The sequence below is a fragment of the Sphaeramia orbicularis genome, chromosome 13 (assembly GCF_902148855.1).
Source record: "Sphaeramia orbicularis chromosome 13, fSphaOr1.1, whole genome shotgun sequence".
NCBI classification, from domain to species: Eukaryota; Metazoa; Chordata; class Actinopteri; order Kurtiformes; family Apogonidae; genus Sphaeramia; species Sphaeramia orbicularis.
The window spans coordinates 47584831-47612295 of NC_043969.1; the positions used below are offsets into that span (position 1 = coordinate 47584831).

At 38.5% G+C, this 27465-nt stretch overlaps 1 protein-coding gene and 1 long non-coding RNA gene across 5 annotated transcripts in view; both read right to left on the bottom strand.

Annotated features, from left to right (window-relative positions):
• Positions 1 to 27465, bottom strand: part of mark4b (MAP/microtubule affinity-regulating kinase 4b) — a 66596-nt gene that overhangs the window by 12175 nt on the left and 26956 nt on the right. For all 4 annotated transcript variants that reach the window (XM_030151465.1, XM_030151466.1, XM_030151467.1 and 1 more), the window contains exons 4-15: positions 14940 to 14988; positions 14785 to 14850; positions 12278 to 12348; positions 12112 to 12168; positions 11106 to 11342; positions 10161 to 10280; positions 9128 to 9227; positions 8333 to 8442; positions 8062 to 8248; positions 6246 to 6466; positions 5010 to 5113; positions 175 to 453 (exon numbers count right to left, since the gene is read on the bottom strand). In XM_030151465.1, coding sequence (XP_030007325.1) covers positions 175 to 453; positions 5010 to 5113; positions 6246 to 6466; positions 8062 to 8248; positions 8333 to 8442; positions 9128 to 9227; positions 10161 to 10280; positions 11106 to 11342; positions 12112 to 12168; positions 12278 to 12348; positions 14785 to 14850; positions 14940 to 14988 — 1601 coding nt within the window. The remainder of the gene's footprint in view (positions 1 to 174; positions 454 to 5009; positions 5114 to 6245; positions 6467 to 8061; positions 8249 to 8332; positions 8443 to 9127; positions 9228 to 10160; positions 10281 to 11105; positions 11343 to 12111; positions 12169 to 12277; positions 12349 to 14784; positions 14851 to 14939; positions 14989 to 27465) is intronic.
• On the bottom strand, positions 16003 to 27237 carry LOC115431238 (uncharacterized). Its single transcript, XR_003937055.1, has 3 exons — positions 27138 to 27237; positions 17973 to 17976; positions 16003 to 16015 (listed from the first exon to the last, which is right to left on the bottom strand). It is a non-coding gene; the product is annotated as an uncharacterized LOC115431238 (long non-coding RNA).

A 27465-nucleotide genomic window follows, 5' to 3' on the forward strand; every position in this document is an offset into this window, starting at 1 on the left:
TCATGTCCAGGTAAAAGGCTTTAAACATGTCCGCACAGGGGGGGCTGCTGCCAAATTTAGATGGAGTTCAGAACCAATGGAGGAAATGTGTCACCTATAACCCCGCCCCTAAAAAGGAACTCAGAGGAACCTTACAGAAACCTCGCCCCCCTCCGTCCTCGTCCCTCCCCTTACCTGCGGGTCAGCTTGGAGGTGAGTTTGCTGAGCAGGTTGGTCGTGGTCCTGGTCCTGGCGTGTGGCAGTGGGCTGGCATCGTGGGAGGGGGTGGGCGAGGCCGGGGGGGCGTGGGAGGGGGGCCGGCGGTCCCTGATCTGCCCTCCGTGGAAAGTGCTCCTCACCGTGGATCCTCTGGAGAGACGGGAGGAGGGCGTGGAGGACGACGAGGAGACGCCAGAAGCACCAGCGATGCTATGGGTGGAGGGGGAGGCCGGGGGGAGGCGGTGGGATAAGGAACTGGAGACAAACAGAAAGGGGGAGGGGGGGGGGGTTACAATGTAAATGAGTTTAACTGGTACATACATGCAGATGCTAACCTTTAAGAGTAGCAGCTAATGAATCAATCACAGCATCTCTCATGCTAATCCAGTATTTGTTATTATTCCAAATCCATCATGATGGAAAAACCAAACAGTAGCAGTAGTTCCTCTTCTGTTGGACAGACTGGATGTGACAGTGACACTACTTTCACTAGAGTTAAACTGTGGTTTATTGAGGTAAAACACAGCAGGGCTAGCTGGTTAGCATGCTAACTGCTGTAGATATCTCTGCATTCCAACACATTGACATGTTTGCCCTAACTACTTTTTCTTCGCTGATGATAGTTTGAGGTCATTTTAGATTGTTTTAAAGTACAAATATTGCAAAAAGCTCCTTATCACTTTATTTCCACTGGTAAACTGTTACTGCTGCTGTATGTTGTGTAATATTGCACATATTCAGAGGTTTATCTGACTATAATTTAGCAGATTTTATGGTAGTTATTCTATTCTATTTAGCTTTTATATATTTTATTTAATATCTTATTTTCATGCTGCAAACACTGAGACCTGGGTAACTATATTTCGTTCTATCATGTTTATTAATTGAATGACAGTTAAATTATATTGAAGCAGAAGAATTGTGACTTAAGTGAGTACCAAAATTTTTTTTCCTGTGATCTTTAAGAATTGACCTAAAACACTGTGGGCTCCAGCTGGGCCCCCCCATCCCTCTCCATGACCCTGACCCCCCTGACCCCCCCCCGTTCTCTGTCTTTCATCACATCCACCTCTCGGGGCCGACCGCTGAATGCCTCAGGCTGCTTTTCATAACGCTCTACATCACGACCACACACTGGGTTCAAGTGAACCATCACCATTAGACGAGTTAAACTGAAGGACAGATGCCAAGTATGGGGGGGAAAGGAGAGGAGAGGAGAGGAGAAAAGAGAGGAGAGGAGAAGAGAGGAGAGAAGAGGAGAGGAGAAAGGAGAGGAGAGGAGAAGAGAGGAGAAAAGAGAGGAGAGAAGAGGAGAGGAGAAAGGAGAGGAGAGGAGAAGAGAGGAGAAAAGAGAGGAGAGGAGAGGAGAGGAGAGGAGAGGAGAGGAGAGGAGAGGAGAGGAGAGGAGAGGAGAGGAGAGAAGAGGAGAGGAGAAAGGGGAGGAGAGGAGAAGAGAGGAGAAAAGAGAGGAGAGGAGAAAAGAGGAGAGGAGAAAGGAGAGGAGAGGAGAAAAGAGAGGAGAGGACAGGAGAGAAGAGGAGAGGAGAGGAGGAGGAGAAAAGAGGAGAGCACAGGAGAGGAGAAGAGGAGGAGAAGAAAGGAGACAATGAAGGAGAGGAGGAGGAGAAAAGAGAGGAGAGGACAGGACAGGAGAGGAGAGGAGGAGAAGAGGAGGAGAAGAGAGGAGACAATGAAGGAGAGGAGAGGAGGAGAAGGAGAAGAGAGGAGAAAATGAAGGAGAGGAGAGGAAAGGAGAAAAGAGAGGAGAGAAGAGAAGAGAAGACACAATGGAGAGGAGAGGAAACAAGGTGAGATGAGACTCCTTTCCTTTGTTTCCTGTAACCTCTCATTGTCTCTTTTCTTTAACTCCTCCCCCTTCTCTTATCTCCTTTTCTCCTCATCTCCTCTCATAGACTTCTTTCCTAATCTCCTCTCCTTTGCTTTCCACATCCCTTCATCTTCTCTCCTATCCTCTCCACTCTTTTCTTCTCCTTGTCTCCTCTCCATCATTGTCTCCTCCTTTGCCTTCAGGTCTGCAGATCTCAACTGTCCAGTACAGTTCCATATACTGTACATATACATACATGTACATATACATACATGTACACGTACATACAAATATACAGATGCATGTCCATGTCCAGTGTGTCTGCTCTAGGCCTTTGTCTCCACACACTGTAGGATATTTTTAGTTGCGTTTACGTGTTCGCTCCATCATCAGTCTACCATGGCATCACATTGACAAGGCCTCGGAGGCAGGTGGAGGGTTACGCTGGCACAGATCCAGGCCTGGGTTTATCCTGCTGCCATTTCCTCCTTTTAACTCCTGACTCCTGTTTTCACCTTTAACTTCCTGTTTTCCTCATCAGTCTTTTAATATTTCATGTCTTATTATCTGCTTCTGCTACATCTCTGTTATATCATTAGTTAGTAAAAGAAAGTGTACAATTCAGGTGTTTCTTTCCTAAATAAATAATTTTCTACCACAATGAAAAATTGATGTTTATAAACTATATGGACAAAAGTATTGGGATACATCATGTCCTGTTCATGCTGATTTAGATAAAAACATCAATATTTCCTTTTTAAGTTTAATGGGAAATTATTCTTCCTAAGTGAGATGGTTAGCAGTGGTGGAAAATTATTATTTATAGTCAGAGCATAAATAAAAAAAAAAAAAAAAATAGAGGTACAACATTTAAAATCACAGTTATGAATAAAAAAAAAAGAAAACAGTAAAAGTAAAGTAAAAACCGTCTCTGAGTCATTTTGGAAGTAAAGATAACAATTTAAACCAAACTAACCAGTGCAATGATATTTATCCCAATATAAAACTATGTTATGACATTTGTCATTATTGTTTTGTATCCCAGACCCCTGTTAGAAAAGAAACACCTGAATTCACTGTGTCCACATACTTTTGTCCATATAGTGTATTTTAGAAACACACTGTACTGTACTGCAGATTTACTTGCATCTATCTATCTATCTATCTATCTATCTATCTGTCTTTTTTTTTTTTTACCAGTTCCACTTTTGAACTGATCTCATATTCACTTCATATTTAGCTGTGATGGTGTTTGCTGCCTCCATGTCTTGTCACCCTCAGTATCTCGGCACGACCTCCTCCCGACCCCCCGTCTGTGCAGATTAACTGTCCTAGAGGTCAGAGGTCAGACACAAACACAAACCCTCTGGCTCTGTCCACAGACGAGTTAAATCACCAGTTGATGACAGAGGAGGATGGAGCGACACAAAACAGGACGGAGCCACGGAAACTGGACACAATCCATGTGAGAGACTGAGCGACCACAGGAGGCGTAGATGGTGGCGGTCGTCCTCAGAGAGCGGCGAGCAGACGACCATCTGTCACAACAACACACACTTCACACTGCACACAAACCCACTCATGTGCACTTAAAGCTCTTTATCCTCTGTTGAAGACACAAAGTGAATGTGAGACAAACGCCTCAGGCCAAAGCCTCGAGACGAGCTGTACCAGTGAAACCAGTCCACGAAAACCTGCACACGACAAACAGCTCAACAACACCTCGACGAACACATCGACAACACCTCGCATTTAATATAATAATGAATGAACAATCTGGAGCCGCTGGTGAAACAATGGGGCTTTCAATGCACCTTGTGAACTGCGAAACCTCTATCTTTATATAAACACATGAGCATCAACAGACAAAATGCTGCATTTAAGTACCAGCTAAAATCTCTACACATATAGTGACAAATCGAGTTAAAACAAGATTATTAACCCTTTAGGTGCTGGAGAGTTTTGGGGAGGAAAAAAAAAAATCAAATTTTGTATAACAGTTCCAAAAAGCTGTACCTTGGAAGTGTTTAGAGATAAAGTCATACTGTAAATGAGAAGAATATTGGGTGTAATCCAAAGTTTATGATTTATGATGGGAGTAAATATACTCATCTAATTTGCATATTGTGACATCACAGGACGGTGGCCATATTGGATTGTGTAACTTTTAGTCAAATTGAACTTTTTCCATATTTACATGGAAGTTTCTTTGTGTTTTTGTTTTTTTTTGTAAGCCAGATCTGTCCTTATCTATCCAAACTCCAACTAAATCAACTTTACTTGCTTTCTAAACCAACTTGGTACCACACCTTTAATAAAATAATGAACGGAAGGTCTATATATTTGTGTTTACACATTGTCTTTTTTTTGTAGATCACAGTGGAGATGAGGAGTTCGTATTTGTGTGGGGTTGGATTTTTGATTTTATATATATATATATATATATATATATATATATATGTATATAAATTTTAAAAAAATCTTTTAAGCTTTTGTTGTCATTCTGTTTTTTTGGATATCATTGTTTAAATGTCAATAAACATATTAAACACAAAAAATAAAAAGGAAAAAGCAGCTGAAGAAGGAAAAGATGACCGAGAAGATGAAGACACACGAAATGAAACCTCGTTAGATAGATAGGCAAATATTTTAAAATATATTTGTAGTTATTCAGAACATTTTAATTTATTAAAGATTATCATGTAAATTGTGTCTCTTATCAGATGTTTAAGGGCCCCCATTTATAAGCTGAGGACTGCTTCTGGGGTGTCCTTTCACAAACTGTATCTTGTAAATTAATTGTCGATTTTAACTGTAATAATTTTGTAATAAACCTGATTGATTGATTGATTGAAAAAGACAATCAAGATGAAGACAAAAAAAAAGCAGAATAAGAGAAAGAAGAAAAGGACGACCAAGGTCAAGAGGAGGACGAAGACAAAAAGAAGTAAAGAAGATGAAGAAACAGCGCTGAGTTTGTTACCTGTTCTCTTTTCCGTTTTGCAGCAGTGAGTGTCGGTCGTTACTGGATCGATCTGTGCAAACATACGTGTTCCTTCGAGTCATGGCACTGGCAGGGATGTTATTCTGCATCAGAAACAGACGTGAACATACTGACGTTAACATCCAACAAACCTCCTGTTCATGTGTGAGTTCTATCACATCAGACAAATTTACATGTTCCTGCCACATTCTGTTTAATTCTACAATAAACTCACCTCCATCTGACGTCTGCTCATAAATCTATTTGCCCTTAAATGTCATTTTAAATGTCTCATTCTGCACATTACAGCTAATTTTACACTTTACATTTTTTTTTGGTACATTACAGTTATTATCCAGGTTCTTATGTATAGTGTTTGCTCTTGTGCACATACAATAACTATGATGCAAATTACTGATATCAGTCAGAATTGGTATAATAGTAATTAAACATATTTTCCAGTCACAGGTATGTATATTATTTTATTGATGCTGCTAGTTTGCTACAACTTATAATTATATAAAGCTTTCCTTAGAATTTCTACTGTATAAGTTGTTTTTTTTATATAACCCATAAACTATCTTACTTCTCTAATATATATCAGCTAACTTTTCTTTCAAGTATTTTGTCCATTTTTATTCATTTTGCAAACTGTTTTGTTCTTTTAGTTCAATGTGCTACTTAATCTTGTTTTTTTCTTTTTTTGCCTATTTTGTTAATTTTTGACTCATTTTGTTGCTCATATTTGTGATTTTTATTAATTTTGTTAAATATTTTGTTCTTATTATTTATTGTGCTACTTATTTATGTTTATTTTTTGCCCTTTTCAGTTTTTATTCATTTTGCTACTTATGTTTTCTTGTCTTTACACATCTATCTATCTATCTATCTATCTATCTATCTATCTATCTATCTATCTATCTATCTATCTATCTATCTATCTATCTATCTATCTATCTATCTATCTATCTATCTATCTATCTATCTATCTATCTATCGTCAGATCAACACCTGCTGGTAGAAAATATCCGTTTGTTTTACATCTGTGTTTTTTAATCTGCAAAGGATTTCAGTGTTTACAGTCTCCATACAATCTGCTCAGTGTAACCTGTAATCTGAGTAAATGGGATTTCGAGGATTTGGTGCATTCTGCCATGGACAAATGTTGTATTAATGAGGGATTAAATGCACATTTCATCAATTCGCCGGATACATAAAGTACCCCACCCCCTGTACCGTGGTTGAGTTGGATTCCTTGCGTCGGTCGGGTATCTCGGCCTTATTTGGGTTGTGGGCGGAGCTAACCATGGGGCTGGAGGGTGTCGGGATGCTGCGTGAGCCGACGGTGTTGGTGCTCGGTTTGCGGATTGAAAGTCGCTCCTCTTTAAGGCCCGCCCCTTCTGCGACACCGCTGGGGCTGCGTTTGGGGTGCGTTGACCCCGGGACTGCAGGACCACCTGATGAAAAAAAACAACAAAAGGGTTTAGAAAGAGGGAGAATTAAAGCTTCAGATTAACCCTTAAAGACCCAAACATCCACCACAGACTAAAAGTATCTACTGATCTAAACTATGCAATACCTGTTGATCCATTAATCCTATCAATACATGTAAATAATTGGTGTAAAATACAGTTTGTCATCTTTTCATGGTCATCAGATATGACCCATTTGGACGTTCAGAGGCTCTGTAGTTACCGTGGTAACACCGTCATCTTCTACAACATTGATTCACCAGTAAAACCCATGGAGTTGGATCAATGACAGTGGATGATGATGCTTGTTTTAATATATTAAATAATAAAAGAAATTAACAAAAATGAATAAAAAAAAAAAAACTAAAAAAGCTTTAGAATAAAGTAAAAATGGATAAAATAGGCAATGAAATGAACAAAAACGGCAAAAGAAATTTATAAAAGGCCCCCAAATTAATAATAAATCAATAAAATAATAAGTAACATGAACAAAATAAGATGCAGACTGAACAAAATAAAAGAAAACAAAACAATAATATAGGCAACAAAATCCCCAAAAGACAAATGACAGTGGTTGAAGATGTTTCTATGTTTAGTTAATGATATATTTTGTTGAAAAAGTCACATTTTCTTCATTTTTCTTTGTTTCTGGAAAAATAACCTCCAACTTTACTCTGAGCTTTTATGAACATCTACATGATCAATGAATTAAATATTGGAAAATACCTGGTTTCCACCTTATAACCTCATAATTAAAATCACAGACAATATTTTTGCAGACTTATTTATGTATATTTCTTTATTTATCACATTGATATATTGTCTAGTAAATTCCTGTTGTAAATGTAGAATTTTTTTTTTTTCTTTTTTGTAGCGTTGATAATTTCTTTCCTGCTGCTTTTAATTATACTTGAATGGAGCAACTGTAACACAATTATTTCCCCCTGGGATTAATAAAACATTCTGGTTCTAATAAATATACAAAATACATCATTTATACTTAAAAATGAATTAATGAACAAATTTGTTTCTTTATTTATTTTCCCAAACCCACCAAACATCCCTACTTTAATTTATCTGCTTTGTTTTTAAGTGTATTTTGTATATAATTTCAACAGGCAAACAATGTGTACAATATATGTGTTTGTATGCAGAATCAAAGCCAATCTGCTGAACGGTACAGTGATATTTTTTATAGGGGTGGGGCTCTGTTGGAGCATGGGTGGGGATTGTTCTTGTTTGCATTGACTCATGTCTGTAACATATTCAGCTTGTACAGTTTCTGCATAAATATCAATAAAAAGACTGAGCAAAAGAAAAAAGAAAAAAAAAGAAAAATACAAAGAATATTACAATAATAAATGGTGATGAATCACATAAGAAAGGTTCAATAGAGCTGAAAATTCATTTGGGAACTGCGGTAAAAGCAGCCCTGGGTCTTTCTGGGTTAAATTTGTTGGCGGCCATGGCTCAGATGTACGCGTTTGAGTATGCGTTCATAGAAAGGCGCTATATAAATTTAATCCATCATTATTATTATTAATAAATACATCTGGTGCGGTCAGTGAATGCAGCCTTACAGAAGTCGGAGTGGCGTCTTTGGCGGTGGTAGGTGGAGGCGCTGCGCTGGGCCTTATGGCTGGAGGAGGAGGGGGCGCCGGACGAGGAGGAGGAGGTGGAGTGTTTGCTGGTTCCGTTGGTGATGGCACCGGTCCGGACCCGGGCTAAACTCAGACTGCTGCCGGACCGGGATTCACTGCCCTCCGTCTGACAGACACACAGTTATTACAACACAAACACACACAACCGGGCTACAGCAGACAACACACTCCTACGGCTCAGATGCTTCACCTCGTTCTTGCGTCCCAGCAGCAGGTAGGTGGCAGTGACCTCGTTGTACTTCTGACTGGACAGAGAATCTCTGATCTCGTCTCTAGCGAAACCCATCCCAACCATCACATCTGACATGGAAGCAGAAACAGGGCGTAAGGAACATGGATGAAGGAATCAAACATGGATGGGATGTTCCTCATAGTCAACGAGAAACAACTCCATGTCAACAATTCAACACATTAAACACGCATACACTATATGGACAAAAGTATTGGGACATGCTGAATTCACATCAAATGTATTAAAACTAATGTAAGGAGAATATAGTACAGATATTGGTGTTAAAATGTGAGGATTTAAAGGAACATAAATACACAAGTAAAGTACAGATACATGAAAACTCCAGTAGCACAGTATATATATACACTATATGGACAAAAGTATGTGGACACCTTGAATTCAGGTGTTTCTTTTCTAACAGGGGTCTGGGATACAAAACAATAACGACTAATGTCAGAATATAGTTTTATATTATGGGATAAATATCACTGCATTGGTGAGTTTGGTTTAAATTGTTATCTTTGCCTCCAAAATGCCTCAGAGATACTTTTTACTCAATTTCTATCAACATTGATTTTTTTTTTATCCAGGACTATGATTTAAAATGTTCTTCCTCTAAATTTCTAAAATATTTTTCATGCTCTGACTGTAAATAATAATTTTCTACCACAACTAACCATCTACTTTCATCATATCTCACTTAGACAGAAAAATCTCCCATTAAACTTTAAGGAAATATTGATGACTCCTCACCGATGCGACTGGTATCGTTGTAGTCCTCCACCGGCTCCGTGTGCGGCTTCAGCTCCTCTCCGTCGTAGCCAACGTTTATCCACTTATCTTTCATTATTTGCTGGTGAAACACAAGGACATTTACAAGCATAAATCCATCAGCTCAGTGAAAGAAACATTAGGAGATATTGAATAAAGCTGTGTGTTATTTCTCACCGACTCTGTGAACAACTGAAAATTCAGATCTATTTGTAACATTTTTGGCTTTGAAACATAACAGTAACACATGTATTGTTGTGTCTCAAAGATAAAAATAGTCCCAATGTAACTGTATGTCAGTGTCATGTTCTATCAAGAATCAATCCTCAGTTGAATTTGTGAGGTCGTCAGGTTCTGTTCTATGTTCCAGTCCTGTGGTCTGGATGCAGATCAATCTAACAATAGAAGTGGGCAGGACTTTCACTGGAGGAGAACCCAACTCATTCAGTCAAAGTCCACATATGACTTCTATCAGTGATCAGTAGGAACTGTATTGATATTTGTAACCATTTATGTATTATAAACCATCAAAACATGGACCATTAGAAGTAAAGGCACATCTTTTAAATTTCACAAATTCATCAAAAATCAAATTTTCTTCAAACTGTGAAAATTTGAACACATTATCCCAAGGAAGCAACATGTAAAATGTGAAATGAATCCGACCAATAGTTTTGTCAGAGAATATGTTTGAAGTAATTTTTAATTTTATTTATTTATTTATTCATTCATTCATTCTGAACATACAAAGAAACAAAATGAAACAAAACAAAGCAAAATAAGACAAAAACAAATTAACATTTAAATGAACAGAATCTATCTTCAAGTACAGGCAAGTCTGAATTTTGCATGGTCTAAAATTGAATCAAATTGCTAACAAAGATGATGAACTCGATGCCAGACAGTGTGTTCACAATAGTTCATGGCCTACTGGACGGTAAGCTAACCGTAAATTCCTCAAAATAAAAATAAAAACACTGATGGACTTCTAAAACCAAACCACAGTGGTCCTCACCTCCAGCGAGCAACGCTTGGCCGGGTTCAGGACCAGGAAGCGGCGCAGGATTCCCTCGCAGTCTGTGGACATGTAGAAGGGGACGCGGTACTTCCCTCTCAGAACCCGCTCCCGGAGTTCCTGAATGCAACACGCAAACATACTGTGAGTACGAAAGGAACACAGAACCACAGGTTTAAGAGAAAAAACACAAAGTAGATGGACGTATTATCCACCTCCACCAGTAACTGGAACGAATCCTAAACAGAACAAATATCACCTTTAATGATTCAGAGAAATCCTGAGTATGTGACTCCTTCATCACCATGGGTTATGATTTAACTGTCTGTATTTTCTAATAATCATCTTATGCAAAACATTTAGTAACAGGAAGAATGTTGGTAAAAAATATACATATTCCCTTAAGGCATTTCATGCTGTTCATATTTATTCAGATTTTCACATTCTATTGTGAAAGAACGGTTTGTAAATGTAAAAACTTTTATGTAATCAAACTTTTTTTACACTAAAACAAAGAAAAATTTGGAGTTGTCTTTATTCATAATCGTCACCTTCCTAAAATAATTGCCTAAGACAGTTTTCGACAAAAATGACTTTTTGCCCAAATCATCATATACTCAATTTCTGGCTTAGTGTTCTGTGTTTCCTAAAAAAATCTGAAAAAAATTACATAGGCAGTTATTTTTTGAAGGTGACGTTATGATCGTACTTTACTGGGTTAGACTGAATTGGTTTGTATGAGGAATCTCAACTAAAATGATTTTGACACTGTTCATTGTTAATAACTTCAGTGAAGTTTTTGTATTTCACACATTTGTCCCATGGGCCGGACTGGACCCTTTGGTGGGCCGGTCCTAGCCCACGGGCTGTATGTTTGACACCCCTAGTCTATGCTGTTTACAGACAGGAGGAAACTTTCGTTTTATGGTGGACAGTCCGTCCCACCTTCAGGTTCTGCCCGTCAAAGGGCAGCGATCCGCTGACCAGCGTGTACAGGATGACCCCCAGACTCCAGATGTCCACCTCCGGACCATCGTACTTCTTCCCCTGGAACAGCTCAGGGGCGGCGTACGGTGGTGACCCACAGAACGTGTCCAGTTTGCTGCCGGCTGTGAACTCGTTACTGAAGCCGAAGTCTGCGATTTTAATGTTGGAGTCGGCGTCAAGGAGCAGGTTCTCGGCCTGATGGGAACACGGAAGGACAAAAAACATTTCAGCACAGACAAATTAAATGAACTATATGGACAAAAGTATTGGGACACATCATGTCTACAGCTGTAAGATGTCCTGTTCATGATGATTTGAGATAAAAACATCAATATTTCCTTAAAGGTTATTGGGAGATTTTTCTTCCTCAGTGAGATGTGAAGAAAGTAGATGGTTAGTTGTGTTAGGAAATTATTATTTACAGTCAGACCATGAAAAATATTTTAGAACTTTAGACGTAGAACATTGAAAATCATAGTCTTGGATAAAAAAAAAACTACATCAATGTTGAGAGAAATTAAGTAAAAACCATCTCTGTATATTGTTGTTTCAGATATTTTGCAGTTTATTGTGAATCAAATGCTTATGGTTCTGCAATAAAGACAATTTAATGAACAGTTTCAGAGAAAATGTTTATTACTAGTCATGTATTCCACACTTAAATCAGAAATGCGTGCTGAAATAAATAATTGATTAACTGATCAGTCTTGATAATCAAGTTGTTTTGAGTAATTTATAAAGAAAAAATCCAGTTTTTCTGATTCAAGCTTCAAAAGTTATTTTATTTCATTCCTCTTCTGTGATTGAATAATTTTGGGTTGTGGCTCAAATTAGACATTTGATGATGTCATCTCAAACTCTGATAAACAATTTCCACCATTTTACAGACCAAATAAGTTATTGATTAATCACAAAAATAATCCATAGACCATTAAACATTGAAAATAAGGCTTTGTTAATTCACCTTTAAGTCTCTATGGACGATGTTCTTCTGGTGACAGTAGTGAACCGCTGAGACGATCTGTGGAGGATGTAGAAACACAGGTTAACACATCCACCTTATGAGCATGATGGGAGTATCTGCATCAGCTGACAGATGGTGGCAGAAGGACAGGTGAGCTTTCACTGACCTGTCTAAACTTAGCTCTGGCCTCTTTCTCCTTCATTCGGCCGTGAGCCACGAGGTAGTCGAACACTTCGCCTGGAAACAAACACACACAGGATGAAGACAGTCATGATCTGAGTCTGTAAATCACCTGGAAGTGGTTGTCAACTCACTTTATTCATCTGGTGTTTCAGACTATGAGTATGTTCATGTAAAAAAAATAAGACCAATGTCCCTGTATCTCACCAGCATGTTCAATCAAGAATTAATAACCAGTTGAATTTGTGAGGTTGTCAGGTTCTGTCTCTATGTCCCAGTCCTGTGGTCTGGATGCAAGGGATCAGTCAAACGAAAGAAGTGGGTGGTACTTTGACTGGAGGAGAACTAACTAATTAAATCAAAGTCCATATATGACTTCTATCGAGATCAATAGGAACTATATTAATAACTGTAACCATTTACATGGTATAAACCATCAAAATATGGACCATTAAAAGTAATTTAATTTTTAATATTTCAAAAATCCATCAAAAATCTAAATTTGTCAAAACTGTGAACAAACTTTGTAGGCATTGTCCCAAGGAAGACATAAAAATTGAAATGAATCCAACTGAGGTGGGTCAGTAAGTAAGTAAAGTTAATTTAGTTTTAGTTTGGATAAATACAGACAGATATGGCTACTCTACTAATGTTTAAGTTAATTTATTTTAAGGATAAGATGACAAAAAACCATAAACACAAAGAAAACTGTAAATATGTTCAAAGTTCAATTTTGCTAAAAGTTAAGCAATCCAATATGGGCGCTGCCCTGTGTCACAATGTTCAAATTAGATGAGTACATTTATTCCCATCATAAACTTTGGGTCATACCAAATATTTTTCTCATTTAAAGAATGACTTTATCTCTAAACACTTCCAAGATACAGCTTTTGAAATTTTAATACAAAAATAGTTTTGTTTTTTTATATAACTCTGGCAGCTAAAGGGTTAATCTCACAGCTCTGAGTGTAGAAACATCTGTACATTTCTGTCTGTAAATCGACCCGGTCCAACAGAATCAGTTTGTGGTTCAGTTTCTCAGTTTGACTCCATTTTAACATTGTTTCCCATGGACTCTTCTATTTTCGCAGCTTCTCTGTTTTCCCTCCTTCTGTCCTCATGAACCCTTCATCTGTCTCTGTGGTCGCTCTCTTCTCTCCTTCTTCTGATTCCTAATAAGGACGAACACACTGCTCCGCTTCAGTCTGACCACAACTACACTGAAAGGTGATTTAACTGTTCAGTGGATTTCAATAAAACAGAAAAGACCGAAACAGCCAAAGAATCTACTGATCTATGTTTAATACCTGTTGATCCACTAATATGATCAATACATGAGGCTCCGTAGTTACCGTGGAAACACTGTCATCTTCTACATCATTGATTCACCAATAAAACCCATGGAGTTGGATCAATGACAGTGGATGGACACACTTGTTTATATGTTGTGTTAATTTTCTATCTATCTATCTATCTATCTATCTATCTATCTATCTATCTATCTATCTATCTATCTATCTATCTATCTATCTATCTATCTATCTATCTATCTATCTATCTATCTATCTATCTATCTATATAATAACCTGTGAAGTTACTCTGAGCTTTAATGAACGTTGACATGATCAGTGAATTAAATTTAAGAAAATACATGATTTTCACTGAAAAAAAACTAAAGTCAGACAATAATATAATAAATGATGATAGATCAGTAAGGAAAGGTTAAATGTATAGATGAATGGATCATATTATGTTCAGTTAATAATAGATTTTGCTGAAATAGTGTCTGGCCCCTCTACTCTTCCATAAATGAGTCAAAATTACTCGTGTTAAAATTAATGTGTTTTTAAGCCACTTTTGTCATTTTGTTATGTTGAAATAATCATTTGTATTATATTTTGGTCCACAAAAGAATGATTTTATGTTTGAAATATTTTTATTTTTTAAATAATTTTAAAATTGTATTTTTTTTTCTATTTCGAAAAATTTTAAAGCAAAGTATATATAGTCCTTAATATATAGCATATAAGAGCCATAGAACAATATAAACATCCATTTAGTGAGTGAGTGAGTGAGTGAGTGAGTGAGTGAGTAAGTAAGTAAGTAAGTAAGTAAGTAAGTAAGTAAGTAAGTAAGTGAGTGAGTGAGTGAGTCCTTTGGTTTATCTGTTGAATGAACTGAAGTTTCAAATGCCTGAAATATGAAATAACTTTTCATTACAAAGATATTGTAAGAAAACAACCTCCACAGGTCATTTCGACCCACTTATGAATCTAAGGGTTAATCTTCAGCTCTTAAAAGTAAAATCTGCGTTCTCTTTCCTCCTCATGAAACTTTGAAAACTCACATAAAACTAGTCAATGACTGAAAATAATATCAAACTAAAAGTAAAACTACACTTCTAAAACTGAAACCAAGACTCAGTAAAAATAAAGACTAATGAACCAATGAATGAGCTCCATTCAGATGGACCCTGTAGTGACGTGGACTCACCTCCGCTGGCGTATTCCATGATCAGATACAGAGTCTTCTCCGTCTCAATCACCTCGAACAGTTGAACTGTAAAAGACAGAGGACGACAGGTCAGCACAGAGGTCAGAGGTCAGAGACAACGACCACATCATCAACACACACAGGTCTGTTCTCACCTATGTTGGGATGGTTGAGCGTTTTCATGATGCGTACCTCCCGAAACAGCTGAAAACAGAAGGAAAATCAAGTCACATATAGAACAACAGCAGATTTCACATGTACAACGACATACGCAGAGACAGCAAACGTAATAAAACCAAGTCAACAACAGCCCAACTAGTCATCCATGAGCTGCTTTTTATACAGACAGCGCAGCTCTTTCTGCCCTGACTAGCTGTCTGATTAACCGATTAACCCATCAGTGCATGTCTTTGGATGGTGGGAGGAAGCCAGAGTACCCGGAGAGAACCCACGCAGACACCGGGAGAACATGCAAACTCCACACAGAAAGGTCCCACCACCATCGACTGGTGTTGGAATCGAACCCTGGACCTTCTTGCTCTGAGGCACGAGTGCTATCCACTGCACCACCGTGTCACCATCAAATATATGTACATTTGTATAATATTTACAGCTAAAATACAACTTTCAATGAACTATACAAAACAGTAAAATAGATAAAAACAGTGAAAAAAAAAAGGCAAAAAAAAACCCCCACTGTAAAACAGTAATATTAGTACTAGTACAACACACCAAATGGTGCAATCACCATTATATATAATTATTTATGAGAATCTCAGCTTTCAGTTGCCGTTTGAATTTTGTCAAAAGTACAAATGGTTCAGGAGTTACAGCAATTTGAATGACGGTGTACGCAAAATAGTAGCACCTGAGACACAATCGTCCTAAAAGGGTTAACATCCAAACCTCTTTTACCCCAGTAACAGGTCACCATGAACTGTGTGTCAGCCATTTTTCATTTTGCTAACACAACAAAAGCACTTGAACACAATGCATCCCAATTTCGAATTCACAAGTGGAGAGGATTATCTTTCTGATTGTATATGTGGTTAGATTAATTCATTGAATTTACACTAAACATGCTAAATTACAATGTATTACTTTCTGGATATTAAGTGGCTATGGATATGTTGGTTTTGCAGAATTAAATCAAACTTAAATCAGTTTAGATGAAGCTGAATGTATGACTTTTTAAGACATTTTATGTTTTCCGCACTCAAACACTTGACAGCTGGTGTATAGATGCCGTTTCCCTTTATCCATCTTATCCCGACAGAGACGCTCTCATCACCCTTGTGTCTCCGACCCCCAGAACACGGCGCTCAGCTGAGGGCGGGGCCTCGTCCCCTGGGTGCTCACCGTGTCAGGCCCCTCCCTCATCCATCATCGAGCTCCAGACCAGGGCTTCATCCTGACGCTTCTGTTTCTGTCTAATTAAGCTAATGTATGTGTCCGGGACGCTGAGGTCTGACTTTAACATCAGGTGGAAAAACAGACCAAATGAGTGTAACATCGACACAAAGACGAGGAGATTAGTGACGGAGTGAAACATTCTGACCCTGGAGGAGAACCTTTCCTCGGTGGGAGGAGGATGAAGTAGGGCATGACAACAAATGAAATGTGTCAGAGGGATGTGAGCGACTGAAATAGACAAAGCAAAATAACACCATAAACGATAAGAAAAACAGGAAAAAAGAAAAAAAAACAGAAAAGGGAGGATGATGAATAACAAGTAAAGACATTTTTACCAAGTTTGAGTCACTAATAAATATAAATTCAGTCCAAATGTTGGTTGACTGCAGTTTAAAAAGGTACAGTGTGGGGCCAAAATGTGAAACAGTGAGAATTAATGAGAGAATGGATTTCACTCTTTAGCTGCCAGATTTACTTGAAAACACTTTATTTTTTATCTTGTCTTTATCTCATTTGATTAAAAATTTATTCTCATTTTTTGTGTTTTGTTCTCATTCAATTCTTATCTTATTCTTCTTTTAAACAAAAACACGAACAAAATGAACAAAAATCACCAAATTCATTACAAACTGAATAAAATAATCAACAAAATGGTTAAAAATGACCAACAAAGAGAACAAAAATAATTAACCAAATCAACAAATTAATCATATGAACAAAATAACCAAAAACACAAACAAAATGAACAAAAATAAACAAACTACATAATGAACAAAAAAATCAACAAAAAGAACAAAAATAAACAAATTAACCACAAAATGAATAAAATAATCAACAAAATGACCAAAATAATCAACAAAGAGAACAAAATACTAATTGACAAAATCAACAAATCAATCAAATGAACAAAATAACTGAAAACACAAACAGAAGGAACAAAAATAAACAAATTAACCACAAAATGAACAAAATAATCAACAAAATGCACAAAAGCGAACAAATAATCAGGCTCGATTCAACACATGTCAGATGTTTCTTATTGTCCCATTTCTTATGATGGGGTCAGAGGTCACACTAAATAGTAACTTTAACCTTTAGAGCACATGTAGTGTTTTTGTGTCTTTTAAGGCTGCGCACATATTTCCTGTATTTTCGTGTTGTATGGATTATAAATAAATATGCATGATCATTTTAACCCTGACAAACTGCACAGATAAAGGTGGATTAGACTCTGGACAGATTCCTGATACTCAACAGACCTCAGCAAAAAAAGAAACACACACACACACACTCCAGATGAAAACCCATCGGTCAAATAGATGATCAATACTGTCCATCAGTTTGTGTCGGTGCTCGCTGTTTGCAGAGCGTCCTCGTGGCCGTCGCTGCGTAACAGAATTAAGTGTGCGGTGCATCAGCTGCTCATGTGAGCTTTAAGTAGAATTATGGGATGAGCGTCTCCTCCTTTGCGCCTCCCTCTTCTCCCTCTTTTCTCTGTCATATTTTCTGCCCGTTTGGCCGTCGACGTCCTGACACATCTAGTCTGGGACTGCTGCTCCACGGGCCTGCTACTGATTTACAGCTACAAATAACATTACAACAGCCTCCAAAAGCAGAGCCACAGAAGAACCGACGCCTCAGCAGATCAACAGGAAACTGTGGAGTCACTGGTATTGATTAACAGTCCAATCAATCCTCAGTGTGATTGGTGGTAACTATTGGCTTTATTCAGTCCAGTTCAAAAGGGTAAAGCCAGCATTTACAAAGGTTAAAACCAGACTAAACAGTCACCACAAAAGGTTAAATCATTATTTCTTTAGAGTTTCAGGCTGATTTTTGGTTTTAACCCTTTAACGACTCCCATTACAACAGGACGCCTACATTCATTTATGTTGTTTCTACATTAAAAGGGTCAGAAATTATCTTTTTTTTGTCAGTTCTTTTGTACCTTTTTTCAGGAAGAACTTAGCTTTCAATATCTGGCCATAAATTCTCATTATTATATGTAATAAATGCTTAATACAGTGTGTTGTAGAAACTATTTTCCTTACCGTCTGGTATCCAGGTAAGCATATTAGATCAGAATTCGCTGTTCATTTTCGCTTGATTTTTAAAATTCTGACCCCGCCACTAAAATCAGCACATTGTAAACAATAGAACAGTACTACACGAACACCCTTCTCTGAAGTGAGTAAAAAACACACATTGTCATATTTTAACACTTAACCAAGCACAAAAAGTAATACTGTATATTAACCAATGGTGCTGTTAATCATTTTTTTATGTATTACTAGTGTGTTGACCCACGGGGAACCACGGTTTCTAGATGTGGTAGTATTTATGCTGGGCAGAGCCGACTTTTGGGAAAAGATGTTAGTCTATATTTCATAAGTACTGACATAAAAAATGTTTGGAAAATCATTCTTTAAAATTTAAAGGACAATATATGAATATCAATATCTAGGGACTGAAGTTAGTAAATGCGTCGTTCCTGTTTTTAACTTCATTTCCCATCATGCAGGGTGGTACTGCACTTCCAGTCAACCGTCATGGTCAAAGCAACGTGATTGCATTGCTATTGTATTCCAAAACTGCTAATATCTCCCAAAATATTGGTCCTATCAACTTGTCGTTGTCACTAGTCTGTTCTTTGACCAAAAATACACAAGTATGACAAACTGCAGCAGTCAGCTCTGTTAAGGTTATGTATGTTAATGTGATGCCCAAGACACACACACACACACACACACACACACACAGAGTCCACTTTCCTTTTAAAATATTAGACATAGAAAAAAAAGTTTTGTGTATATTTTGTATAAAAAAATATGGTTTGTTTACATTAAAACATGGCATTTAAAGGCTTAAAATATGGCATTTACTGAGTATTGGATATTTTTGTTTATGGCTCAAGTTGTGAAATACAAAAAAATGTAAAAAAGTTCAAAACAAATTGTATGAAAAAATGTTGACATTACTACAACACTGTGCAGATTTCGTGCTTTTGGTGGTTAAAGGACCTCTATGGGTAGGACACCAGAGGGTTAAATTCAGTTTTGGTTTTGTGCTCTGAGTTCTCAGCTGTGTTTTTGTTGGTGAAAACCTAAACGTCCACTGATCCGAACTGTTCCACTCTCCGGTCTCTCCTAAATCACTTCCTCCTTTTCACTCCCATAGCGATGGCCTGGCGTCAGGGTTGCCATGCCAACCCAGGTGTTAATCCCTGAGCCTGGATCTGATGCTCCCCAGGGGGTTTCTGGGGAGTCATGAAACGCCGAGCACATGGCAGGAGCTGTGCACTCCACACACAGCTGCTGTCATGAGCAGCCACGGGGAAAACACCACGGATTCAGTCAGATCTGTGTCGGCAAATGAGCTCTGATGGAAATAATCCTCCAACTGAAACAATTACAGAACATTTGTCTAAATCCAGATAAATGTGGTTCATGAGGAGATAATTTCTGGTCCAAACTTCCATCACTGGGCAATAATAACACCATGAATACTGAGTGAATACTGTAATGATATGGTTTTATTAAGATAGTTTTCTTTGTCATAAGGTAAAATAAGTGTTGAATGGTTAGTTATTTTACAGAATTTTACTCATGTCTGTTTTTTTTGTTTAACAATCATTTTATCATCAGAATTGTTTGGATGTTTTTCTGCTGATGTGACACTGAATAAGGACAAATCCCAACCAGATGAAGATGACGTAAAAGACTCAATAAAAGGAAAGCAAAGACAATGTAAAAAATGAAAACCATGCAAAAGATGCAATAAGATGATGACAAAAGACATAAGGAGATGAGGACGACATAAAAGACAACAGAAGACGACAACAACGTAAAAGACAACAAAAATATAAAAAAATGAAAACGATGTAAAAGACTAAAACAAGATGACAGAAAAGACACAACAAGATGAAGACGATGTAAAAGACTCAATTAAATGAAGGTAAAGACAAAGTAAAAAATTAAAACCATGAAAAAGATGCAACAAGATGATGACAAAAGACACCAGGAGATGAGGATGAAATAAAACACAACGCAACACAACAACAATGTAAAAGACGCAACATGGCAAAAATGATGAAAAAGACATAACAAAATGAAAATTGATGTAAAAGAAGCAATGAGACAGAGACGATGTGAACGACACAATCCACCCTAAAGGACGTCCAAGATTTGACCAACATCATGAAAAATGTATTAATTAATAAATGAAGTTGAAATGTGCATTAAATTTAGATTTACAGTTAAGACATAAAATTATATTATAAATAGTGCTGTGAAATGATGAAAATTTTAATCAGATTAATCATAGGGTTGCTGTGGATTAATTTAGATTAATCGTGATTAAATAGCATTCATTTTTAATTTATATTAATCGTGTTTCATTTTGCATGAGCAAACAGACTCGAGAAAGAAGGGAATATAAACGCACTTAACATGTTTGTCACAAGTGTTAGCTGAAGTGTTACCAGAATCCTCGACTAAAGTATGCTTCGTGTTAATGTCGTATTTGAATCTGGAAGTGCTTCAGTGAATAGACCACTCCTTCCTGCAGTGTGTCTAATACTTTCTGTGGGTCGACTGTTCCATCTTGTTTTTTTTTGTCCTCCTATTTCCATTCAGAGGGCCAACACGCTGTTCGACGTCTTCCATCTTTATGGGTTGGTTCTGCTGCCTGTCACTACTGGATCAACTGACCATTTGTTCATGTGCGTTAACACTAACTCTACTGGGACAAACTGACCCAAATGTGTTGGAGGAGACGTTTACAGTCATTCTGCTGCAGATGAGTTAATTGCGTTAAAATTTTTTAATCAGATTAATCATGATGATGGATTAATGTGCATTAATTTTGACTGCCCTAATTTTAACTAGATAGATAGATAGATAGATAGATAGATAGATAGATAGATAGATAGATAGATAGATAGATAGATAGATAGATAGATAGATAGATAGATAGATAGATAGATAGATAGATAGATAGATAGATAGATAGATAGATACTTTATTAATACCGAGGGAAATTCAAGTATTCAGCAGCTTTACATACAGCACAAGAAGACAAAAAACAGACAGACCAAAACAATACAACAGTGGGTTAGTAGCAGGTTGACATTAAGGTTAGTATATATACTCTAAAACACACTTGCTAAATAACTGAAGAACTACCTCTTTAAAGAGCTTCCTGTACAATACTGTAAATAAAGAATTCTGGTTGTATTTACACATTTCAGGGCGGTGATATAAAGTGAAACGGTGATATAAAGTGTAGCAGTGATATAAAGTGAACCAGTAATTTAAGTGTAGCAGTTATTTAAGTGATCTACGGTGGTTCGAAAAGTAGGTGTAGTCCAACTGCATGAGGTGCTTGGATATTTTACTGGATATTATATTCATTATCTTATGCATGTTAATAGATGTAATACTCGAACAGCCCAAAACATTCTGTTCTTCTAAATCCTGGGAATAAACTTAAGGGGTGTTGCATCATATGGTCCAGTTGACGCATAGATGTGTGTATTTTTCCTTCATATTATAGATGTTTTGCATTAGTTTCCAGGTTCAGACTTCAGCTCCAGACGACTCCATCATCCTCTACCATCCTCTTTCCTCCCTGATTCCCTCTGAGGTGACACTTCTCTACATCTGCGTCTCCTTTTCCTACCCGGTACTATTAATCAGTCTGAGCTGATTTACACACCACAGCTTCATGACCCACTGTTGCGTTTTATCCCACTTTGTGTGTAGTTGTGCATGGCTTTGATTCATGTGTCTGGTCTGCCAGTCGGACGACCTCTGACCTGAAGACGCCTTTTTCTTCCTCCTCTTTTGCAGGAGAATGTGAGGAAAACAAAGATGTTGGAACAGAGAAATGGGAAAATGATAACGTTCGTCTCCGCCACAGGCCTCGACACAACGTCACACACTTCCTCAAGTCGAACAGAGCCAATCACAAGACTCAAAAACACACACAATAACAGAATGAGCTCCAGTTCTGCTCCCACGTCAGAGAGTCTCTGCTGAATAAACCCTCTGTTCATGTGTGTGCAGGCTCCTCTGTACTCCTATAGCAGATTTGAACATTTGTCAGTATGTGCCGGGGCATTTTGGTTTTGGATGGGCATTATTCGAGGTCAGTCCTATGTTCCCTGGTACTAATGTTCCCAAGTACCTATGTAGGGTTAGGTACTGGGACACATAGGTACCGGGGAACATAGGAACCGGGGAACATTGGTACCAGGAAACATAGGTACCAGGGAACTATGGTACTGGGGAACATAAGTATGGGGGAATATTGGTACTGGGGAACATGGGTACCAGGGAACTATGGTATTGGGGAACATTGGTACAGGGGAACATAGGTACCAGGGAAGATGGGTACTGGGGAACATTGGTACCAGGGAACACTGGTACCAGGAAACATAGGTATCAGGGAACAAAGGTACCAGGGAACTATGGTAGTGGGGAACACTGGTACAAAGGAACATAAGTACGGGGGAATATTGGTACTGGGGAACATGGGCACCAGGGAACTATGGAACCGGGGAACATTGGTACCGGGAAACATTGGTACAGGGGAACATAGGTACTGGAGAACAAAGGTACAGTGGAACATTGGTACCAGGGAACATAGGTATCGGAGAACATAGGTACTGGGGAACATAGCTACTAGGGAACTACGGTACCGGGGAACATAGGTACGCTCTCCTATGCACTGGGGACCATAGGTACCAGGGAACATAGGCACTGGGGAACACTGGTACCAGGGAACATTGGCATTGATTCACTTAGATACTCATTTACACTGTTTTCTAGTCTCTAATAACGTTAAAAGTAATACATTTCAAACACACACGTTTTCAGTGTCAACATTTTTGAAAGAGAGTTGAAATGATATGGAACCATTAATTACAAGATTTTAAGTGTTGATGTAATGTAGTCTGGAGAGGGAAAAAGCCCTAAATCTGGTTAATTTAAATCCAAATCCAGCCAAATCCAGGTCTCTGGTCATCTGAAAGGGCAAGGTGACAAATCAGTTTCGCTTCTCTCTGGGGGATGCAAAAATTCCAACTGTGTCTGAGAAGCCAATTAAGAGCTTGGAGAAGCTCTTTACTGGTGATCTGAAGGACACCGCATCTCGCCAGTCAACCAGTGATGACCTCAGCACTTGGCTTTGTGCAGTGGACAAGTCAGGACTTCCCAGGAAATTCAAGGCCTGGATTTACCAACACGGAATCCTGCCGTGACTACTCTGGCCTCTTCTGGTATGTGAAGTCCCAATTTCCACCGTAGAGACCTTTGAATGTAAGGTAAACCACTTCCTATACAGGTGGCTGGGCCTCCCTCAGAGTCTCAGCAGCATCACCCTTATGGGTGCAACACCAAGCTGCAGCTCCCATTGAGCAGCCTAGTGGGGGAGTTCAAGATGACTAGAGCCAGAGAAGTCCTGGTCTACCGAGATTCATCTGACACCAAGGTCTCTTCGGAAGGGGTAGAGGTCAGAACTGGTAGGAAATGGCGTGCCCAGGAAGCGGTCAACCGAGCTGAGGCAAGGCTGCAGCACAACATCCTGCTGGGAACAGTGGCAACTGGGAGGGCCGGGCTTGGGAGCACCACTACAACGTCGTACAGCACAGCCAGGGGAAAGGAAAGGCGTCAGCTAATCCAGGCTGGGGTGTGGGCGGAAGAGGAAGAAACTCACCTCAGCAGGATGGTGGGCATGAGCAAGCACAGGGCCTGGACCAAGTGGGAACATAAAGCTGGCCGGAAAATCACGTGGGCAGAAATGTGGAAATTGGAGCCACTCTGCTTCAAGTTCCTGGTCCAGTCACTATACGACGTCCTCCCAAGCACTTCCAATCTGTTCACCTGGGGCCTGGCTGACTCACCTGCCTGTCAACTCTGCCAGAAGAAAGAATCTATGGAGCACATCTTGAGCTGCTGCTCTAAGGCCTTGGGAGAGGGGTGGCACTAGTGGCGCCATGATCAAGTCCTGCGAGCAGTAGCAGATACTATCTGTACCGGCATCAGCTCTAGCAAGTATCAACATCCCACAAAGTGCCCCATCTCCTTTGTTCGAGCCAGAGAGAAGCCTCAACCCTGTCCTAGGGCCCAGGGAGGACTTCTCTCATCAGCTAACGATCGGCAGTTCCTGGTCGACTTAGAAAGAGTTTGTTGAAGTTTCCAGACACAATTACATCGACCACGCTCAGGCCTGACATGGTCCTGATGTCTGAGGCAACCAAGCAAGTGGTATTGCTGGAACTCACTGTCCCCTGGGAAGACAGAATGGAAGAGGCGCAAGAGAGAAAGAGGGCCAAATATGTGCCTCTGGTAGCAGAGTGTCGGAGGCAGGGGTGGAAGGCCTGCTGCGAGCCTGTTGAAGTAGGCTGCAGGGGCTTTGCAGGGCATTCATTACACCGGGTCCTGGGACTCTTAGGAATAAGTGGGCAGCAGAGACGACAAGCCACCAAGAACACCTTGGAAGCTGCTGAAAAGGCTTCCCAGTGGCTCTGGATTAAGAAGGGTGATGAGTGGCGCAGTGAACTACCTGGACACAGGCCTGATCAACCCCAGGTCGCCTGGCAGAGGGTGTCTGAAGATAAGACCCGAAACACCCAATGACGCCAGGTCCTTCACTGACAATGTGTCCAGGTTGCACCGCAAGGTGTATAATACAACTAATTCGATATCTAACTCCTCATATTTGTTCTGTTATCTGAAAACAGAAACAGAAAACTGGGTACATGACAACAGCATTAGTGAATTTAAACACATGATATGAACAAATCAAGACCTAGACTTCTCTAAAAACTTTGTTACATGCACCGTTTACAGTTTCATCTCTTGAAAACATCTGTCTTTGACTAAAATATGGACTGGAAACTCAGCTACCTCTGCATTAATCTGGACCCTCCTTTCCCCAATGATGGGTCAGGACCTAAAATGGATGGGGGAGATGTTTTTACTGGGTCGGAGTAGAATACATCAAGTTATAAATAAGGTACGACATGTGAATTCATCTTTCTAATGTTCTCTGAGAGAGCATATAGAAGGTGACCTCGACAAATCCATGCAAATATTTCTCTCATGTATGCAACATATTATTTTCCAGACCAATAAGGGGCTGAATCAAGGTTAAGTCCAAGTCTATTTTATTTGAGTTCAGAAAATGTACACTTTGAGAAAATCAGTGTTTTTGTGACTAAAAACACTAAAATTAAAACAAAAAAAGGGAAAAAAATGTTTTGCAAAATATCTGCATCAGTGTGGATGCATAAAGTATATTATAGACGCAGATAAAATGATGAATATGGTCCATCTCCTGAGTGTGTATGATCACAATATATTTTCATTGTCTTAAGTTTGTTTTTAAATTTTACGAGGTAAAAGTGTTGAATGTTTAGTTGTTTTACTGAATTTGAGTCATGCCAGTTCTGGTGATGAACAAACATTTTGTCATCAATTGTTTGGATGTTTTTCTGCTGATCTGACTATAAATAAGCAAAAATCCCAACAAAATGAAGACAATGTAAAAGCAGTGTTTTCATAAAAGTGGATTTGTCTAATGTGTACAGCCTTCTAAAAGTCTATATGGACAAAAGTATTGGGACATGTTGAATTCAGGTGTTTCTGGGATACAAAACAATAATGACTAATGTCAGAATACAGTTTTATATCGTAATAAATATCGCATTGGTTAGTTTGGTTTAAATTATCTTTGTTTCCAAAATGCCTCAGAGATGGATTTTACTTAATTTCTCTCAACACTGACTTACTTTAGTTTTATCCATGACTGTGATCTTAAATGTTCTACCTCTAAATTTCTAAAATATTTTTCGTGCTCTGACTAAACAATAATTTTCTACCGCAACTAACCATCTATCTTCTTTACATCTCACTTAAACTTTAAGGAAATATTGATGTTTTTATCTTAAATCAGCATGAACGGGACATCTTTTTTTTTCTTAGTTTAATTTATTTCGAATATGCAACAAGACAAAGTAATCTTACTTAGTACTTAGAAATAAAACAGGTAGTAATAAGTCATGGGAAAAAAAAAAAAAAACCCAAAAAACTGATACATACATACATACATGACTTCATCTGCACATTCGAAAAGGAGGGGGAGTCTACAGCCGTAGCCATGATGTGTCCCAGTAATTTTGTTCATATAGTTTATAAACAGTTAAAATCATAATCATTATTAAAAAACAATTAATGTTGAGAGAAATTAAGTAAAAACCATCTCTGGGGTATTAATGCCAATCCCATTAATCCCAATAATGATCTATTTCTTATAATACACCAGCTCTTGGAATATTCAGAGCTCATTTCCACACATGTACGTCCACCTCAGGCTTCTCAGTTGTCTAAAAGACAAACGGCGTTCAACACAAGTGTCAGGGTTCTGCTAAATGTTTTGCGACTCTAATGAGTTCCATTACTCATGGATTTGCCTCTCCTCTTTGTGCATCACCGGGGAACCTCTGAAAGGACGTTTGACCCTCAGTATGTCTTTGTTGCCTGTTGCTGGGGTTTGCTGCCCTTCTATCTGTCCATCCCAATAAAAGCCTCAGGGCAGTATATGAACTGCCAATCTCTCCGTTCCATTAACGTACAGCGGTAATTGGAGCTCTCAGGCCTGTCGATAAGAGGAGCTGCATCTTTAATGAAGAGTAGGAGTTATATTCAGGCCTCGTAGATACCGGCTGTTTGACCCACATCAGACAACGCCTGACTCAGCTTCATTAAATAACAGGCAAATATAGTTTTACACATGTTCAGCAATGACGACAAGAGTCTGAAACCTGGGACCGCTGCTCGATTCATTCCGTCAGTATCACAAATTTACCAAAGAATTCTGTGCATTAACAATTTTGCTATATTTTCTGACTTCGGTATCAAGTCAAACAACACTCAAACTACACTATACAGACAAAAATATTCTGACACATCATGTCTACAGCTGTAAGATGTCCTGTTCATGCTGATTTGAGATATAAATGACAATATTTCTTTAAAGTTTAATGGGAGATTTTTCTTCTTCGGTCCCAGGTCATTAGAGCCAAAACAGCCAAAAGTCATAATATAGTTATAATATTGAATGTTTTTATCTCAAATCATCATGAACAGGACATTTTACAGCTGTGGACATGATGTGTCCCAATATTTTTGTCCACATAGTTTATAAACATCAATATTTAAATATTAAAGTTTAATGGGAGATTTTTCTTCCTAAGTGAGATGTGAA